Below are 6295 nucleotides of genomic sequence, written 5' to 3'. Positions count from 1 at the left end.
AAACAATCAATAAGAACAGAACATGATTTTTCTTCGTAAACAAGCTTATTTGATTAACAAATTATTCAAATTTGAAATGATTTCTCGATGATGAAAAATCTTATAATTACCAACTTCTGAGTATTATGGGGATAAAAACACTTTGAATATTCATAATTGGGAATGAAAATTCTGAGATAGAAAGACATTCTTGACGAGATTTAAGATAAATTTTATGAAAAATAAATATATGAATAATTGTATCACTGGACGATACTATGAACATCTTTTAGCCATAAAAAATTGACACATGGATCTCAATTAGTTGGGTCCATGTTGGATGCTTCCACTTTCTTATCATTTATTCATATTAAATATTAATTTAATCATAAAATTTTTTTTGTATAATATAACTTAAAACGAGATATATTATTGACTAATCATTATTGGATATATCATCATCATGTGATGTCATCCCTCTACATACCCACACGTAAACAAGCATCGTAAATTTTCTTTTTGACATTTATTACTAAAAAGATAATCATAAACTTTCTTCTTAAGTTTTATCTTCTTAAACTTTAAAGATCACAATCATAAATTTTCTTCTTCCCATTTATTACTAGAAAGATAATTAAGAACTTTCTTATTATACTTTAAGTTTTTATACGGTCATTTATGATAAAAAGATAATCAAAATATTTCATTCTTATCTTTTATGATTTGCAAATGCATGCTTCATTTTTACCTTTACTACTAAATATAAAAACTCATATTTAACATAAAGAATGAGTTGATTTCTTTTGATTATTCACATTCATATACCTCATATTACTAACTTGAGCATTAGAGGGATTGAGTTAGAAAATATTTTTCAATCTTGATCATCGTGTTGGTGGTACATAAAAAGCTCGACATTTTTATGTTGAAGATATCTTAGATAACTCGGATCTAGATCATGTCGAATTAATCAAAACGTCAATGATATTTTTCCCTAACATAACTCATTATAATTTTTTAAATATTTTTTTTTATAAAATATAATCCATTATAATTCTTAAAATAAACTCTCAAATATATATTAAGACATAAGATGAAAGAACTTAGTTCTATTAATGTCTAAGAGATCGGAGAAACTTTTATTTAAGTTTAGAACTTGATAATTGGTTTGAAAAGCAAACCAAGTTGGATTAAACTTGATAAGTTGGATTGATGGCTAGAATTAGCATTAATAGAAAATAAGATATTATAACAAGTTGAGTATGATTATTTTGTTTTGAATATAAAATCAAACCTAAATAACGAAAAAAAAAAATCCCAATATTAACTAAATATAATATTATATTTACATTAAGTAATAGATCAATCATAAGGTCTCGAATATTTTGTTTCAATACCTTCATATAACATCATAACTTCCCCATGCCTTTTATAACATCAAAACTTCCCTTGGAAAGAAAACCATAAGGAGAACATATCCTAAACCTCTTGGAATTTAGAGGAAATTATTCACTCAAGTTCCTAAATGCCATGTTTGTTTAATACGTTTTATGATAAACTCTTATTTTACATCATTAAAAAGAGAAAAAAAATATATCCTTTCATTCATGCTGAGATGCAAGTAAAAGAAAATGCAGTATGAATTCTTTAGTTCATGATATTATCAACATCCTTTCACTTCGGATCCAATAATCCCTACGCCAATCAAAAAGCGACGCGTGCACATTTGAATTCCAATCGCCCACCAATTTATATTGCATGGGAAATAGTCAAAATTTGAAATGCTGACGAGAAGCGATCGAATTGCATACGTGCAAGCAAAGCCTCCCATAAATGTCGACCAATGCGGGATCTAGTCCGCGTCGCATAAGAAACTCGGCTCCATTTCAAGGCCGCACGAGAAACACGAAGGATCTTGAGATTCCGGTCAGTCGCAAGACGACACTTTGAACCGCTGATGAAACCAATTTTAACCTCTATTATGTCCATCGTACCTTGCACTTGATCCGGGGGACAAAGAATTAATATATCTCAAGGGAAGGTTTCATCTGTGCTTAATATTTATTTATATCTTTTGTAAACCCACTCCAAAATTGTCAATAAATTGTTGTACTAGATTGAAGCCATGACAGTTCACCTTCCAATTATAAAGTAGTCAATTGAAAATGTTTATCTATTTGGTTTAATGGTCATGTAGGCTATCTGATGCCTGAACCTAATTTAGCTAAATAAATTTCTCTAAATATACAAAAGTAAACCACTAGCCACTTAATGTAGATTTATTTGGACACTTCAAAGTTTTAGTAATGATTGATTTAATGTACAAAATATGATAAAATCAAATTTGATATATAATTTGGGGTTTAAGAAACATAGTAGAAACCAAAATATAGGTCATATTTGTATGTAAGAATCACTAGTGTACAGGTCCACTTCATCATCACCTAGTCTCATCTAAGCAATTGAACTGCTTTTATTGACTAATGTTTGGTAAACAGATCTCTTTTCGATTTATAAATTAATAAATAAATAATGTTCCTTACGTGCTGTCATATGACAATAATTGCGTTTAATGAAACGTAACCTACTAAGCAGAAAACCTACTCCATTACACGCAGAAATATTGATCCTTATTTGGTCAGAGAATTAAACTTGGAGTAAGAAAATTAGAATTCTAAAACACTTCTCTGACCTGAATTAAGTCAAGGCACTAAGAGGCGACTCATCATTGTTAGTTTATGTTTATTTTGTTCGGATCAAGGAGTTCCATTTTATTCTAAAGGCTTGGCAGGGAATCGTTATTAACATTTTCTCTTTTTTATTTCTCGAGAGACATTCGATTAAGCTTTGCACGAAGACACCTCAAAAGCTAACAAATGAATTAATATGATGTGTCCTGCGTTTTAATATTTTACATGCCATTATGACAAGTATTTAATAAGGGCATGAAAACTTCGTAGTCCACTACACATTGAAAAGGAACCATGTTTCGGACCCAAAGCCTTTGGCATGCGTATATGAGGAGGGTGGATATGGTGTAGCTCTACGAGAGATAGAGAGAGAGAGAGAGAGGAAAGCATACATCTAGTGCAGTGCAGTTCTTTCTTTCTCCTCCTTGCAATGACCCTAAATACTCGCTTCTGAGTTCCCAAGAGATACATGATTTACATCTTCGCGGTGCAAATGGCTTGGCTTTTGAAGCATAACAAGTAGTTCTTTGATTGTCTTGAAAGAGATGAACAGGTAATTTGATGCTTGTTCTGATAGAAGCTTTGAAATGGAAAGGCTAGGGAGTAGGAAGGGGAAGAAGAGCATAATCGTCAAGGTATTCGAGCGATGTCGTTCCCTCGGGCACCGGAGAAGCTCAGCTGCGGCGGCCACGCCCAAGAGCAAGCCATGGGACAGCTCCAAGTCCACCGGGAGGCAACGGGCGCCTGAGGGCTGCTTCACGGTGTACGTCGGGCCTACCAAAGAGCGGTTCGTGGTGAGGATGGAGTGCGTCAACCACCCTCTTTTCAGGATGCTCCTCGATGAGGCCGAGATGGTGTACGGCTTCACCAGCCCTGGCCCGTTGCAGCTCCCATGCGACGTCGACGTGTTCAACAAGATCTTGTGCGAGATGGACCAGGAGATGATGGCCCCGCCCACGTGCAGCTTCGCCAAATGCTACAGCACCGGGTATCGTCTTCTCAGCCCTCCAAGGCTCATCGTCTCCGACCATCTCTAAGCACTCTCAGGCTCTTTTCTAAGGTTCATCATCTCCATGTATCATATACCGTGCTTTATCTTCTGGTGAAGGTAATCCTTTGTTTGTGACGTTAACAAAATGATTTAGTAGTAGTTTTTCTCTCTCTAAATAAATTTTTTTTTTGCCTTTAGGATAGATTATTTGATTTTTGAGATCGAAAAGTATGTATAAGTTCCTTTGGATCCGGTGTTGTTATAATTAGTATACAAAAGTCATCGACCCATAAGTATCCATGTGATATCGGTACCTATCTAAGATTTATTATCATTACAAACTTTATTACGTAATTATTAAAAACTTATAAAGTCTATCTTTATATTTTATTATACTTATATAAGATATTATTATTATTATTATTATTATTGATACGATATTGAGTTTGGGTTCCACACCTTAGGGTTGTATGAAGTTATAAGTAGATCTTTTGTCGACGGATATAAAGTCCCATAAGACTCGAGTAAAGCCAGTTACTTGCTTGGTCAATCTAATGGAATTCAAAGTTCTCCGGCTACTTGGTCTTCTTCAACCCGAATTGATTTATTTGCTGTCAATCATGCATGAGAGAGTCATAAATACGAGAAAGACTGAAACAAGTGCTGCAGATTCAACAAACATAATAACGATTTATAACCTATCTCATTATTTCATGTTCTTACAACAACAAATCCATCATACAGATATGTAATGTATAATCAAGTAATATCAATCTCAAACTGCGACTTCAAACTGAAGGAAAGGCTCATCTTCCCCATATTATATGTCCATCAGCTTTTGGAAACTTGCCATTGCTGAGCTTGGGAGCCCAAGAAGCACATTAATGCTCTTACTCTCCTTCCCATGGGATAGGAACAAGATCACCTCTTTCTCAGGTAGAGTCACAGGCCCAGATTGAACTGGCTCCCCCCACCCGAAGTCCGTGATGTGGAAGGACAGCCTCGACCAAGTCGTGATCAGAAGAGTAGCAGTCAGAGAAGGCCGAGCCCTTGTCGCCTCGAAGTAATCCATCGCCGACCGCATGTACTCGTCGGTGACCATCCTCACTGCGTCCTGGACCAGTCCAACAGCAAAGGACAGTGGGCGGCCCAGGAGCTCTCCTGCTGTGCACAGCGAATTGGTGAGGACGATGCCATTGCCGAAGTAGCCCTTCGGCAGCGGGGGGTCGAATCGGGACCTGCCGTCGACGGCGAAGAGGAGCTTCGTCTTCTGCCCGGGCTGCAGCTTCAACGCCTCCGTCCGGGCTCGCCAGACGAGCCCGGAGAGAGCTTCGAACGTGGTGCACCCGTCGAGCGTCCCGTCCGCCATGGCCTTTTTCTTGACGCGCTCCAGCTTCTCGGTGTCGAAGCAGAAGGATCGGTACAGCATTTCTTCTTGGTACAAGGTTGTGGCATCAGAGACGTCTTCGATCTCAGAGAATTCACGGTGGGGAAAGTTGATGACAGGAGGATCACGTGATCTCAGAACACTGCGGTCGATGAACGGCGGCACCGATATCGGTAGGCCTCGTGCCGTTTCCCCCCATGAGTTCACAAACTCCATTGCACCAAGCCCGTCGAACATACAGTGGTTCATGGCTAGCCCAAGGATGAATCCCCCGCAACTGAACTTAGTAACCTGCAGAGAGAGAGAGAGAGAGAGAGAGAGAGAGAGAGAGAGAGAGAGAGAGAGAGAGAGAGAGAGAGAAATGAGAATGTAAGACATCAGTCTTAAGCCGGAGCGTAACAGAGCAAGTCTCAGACCTGAGCTACCAGTAGAGGCATCTCCAGTATGTTCTTAGCACCAGGGACGCTATAAACAAGCTTCCCAAGCGTGTCGGGATCAGGCTTTGTGATGTCCCCAACATCTTCCATCTTGCAGTCTGCTTCAGCCTCGACGAACACCGCGCCTTCCCTGGTGCAATCCACGATGAGCTTCCCCTCGTTGCTGATCGTCAGTCGGCCGGCGAGCGGGTAGTAGCGAACGAGGACCTGCGCCAGCGCCTCCTTGATCACTTCTGCCGCCATCTCATTCCCCTTCTCCTCCGACTTGAAGCAGTATATGGTCTGAACTATGACTGCAATGTTCTGGTCGAGGTTGGTGAGGAAGTAGAACCCCTTCTCTGTCTCTTCTGCCGGAGGAACAAGCGTCGGTTCCCCTTGCCTCACAGTAAGCTCAAACTTCTCCCTGAGATCTGCAATCTGCACACCAAACACACAACCTGCATGTCAAAACTCTATCTAAATCTCGAAGAAAACCAGATAGAATCTCACCATTTTGATGTCTGAGGAAACCGCTGGTAAGTCTGAGAAACCAGAAAGCAAATGGCCCCCCAGTTTATATAGGGAGCAGGGAAGATGATCCAGCCAATCTCTAACAGAATTGGTCAGCTAAAAAGAATGAAAGGATATGTTGTTGAAGCAAGTTTTGAGCTCAAAACCTAATCTAAGGAAAGACAGTCTGTGTCGGCATCTTTTGAGCCAAATCTATCACACACTATGGGCTCATATGGTTGGGGTTGGCTACTAGCTTGCAACAAAACATAAGACATTTGCTGCATCTCTTTTTCTTGCTCATGGGTTGGTGAAGTTGGCC

At 39.0% G+C, this 6295-nt stretch overlaps 2 protein-coding genes across 2 annotated transcripts; one reads left to right on the top strand and one right to left on the bottom strand.

The window, feature by feature from the left end:
• The first annotated feature begins 3256 nt into the window (after positions 1–3256).
• Positions 3257–3706, top strand: LOC103971172 (protein SMALL AUXIN UP-REGULATED RNA 51-like). The gene has a single exon (XM_009385131.3). It carries the CDS (start codon positions 3257–3259, stop codon positions 3704–3706), a length of 450 nt encoding a protein of 149 aa, XP_009383406.2.
• Positions 3707–4321: 615 nt separating this feature from the next.
• Positions 4322–6139, bottom strand: LOC135597153 (omega-hydroxypalmitate O-feruloyl transferase-like). The gene is made up of 3 exons (XM_065089710.1): positions 5974–6139; positions 5464–5901; positions 4322–5338 (listed from the first exon to the last, which is right to left on the bottom strand). The coding sequence occupies exons 1-3, from the start codon at positions 5974–5976 to the stop codon at positions 4481–4483; spliced, it is 1299 nt and encodes a 432-aa protein (XP_064945782.1). The 5' UTR covers positions 5977–6139; the 3' UTR covers positions 4322–4480.
• Positions 6140–6295: the final 156 nt, after the last annotated feature.

The sequence above is a fragment of the Musa acuminata genome, chromosome BXJ1-11, assembly GCF_036884655.1.
Source record: "Musa acuminata AAA Group cultivar baxijiao chromosome BXJ1-11, Cavendish_Baxijiao_AAA, whole genome shotgun sequence".
Classification (NCBI taxonomy): Eukaryota; Viridiplantae; Streptophyta; class Magnoliopsida; order Zingiberales; family Musaceae; genus Musa; species Musa acuminata.
This window is presented reverse-complemented; position numbering and strand designations above follow the sequence as displayed.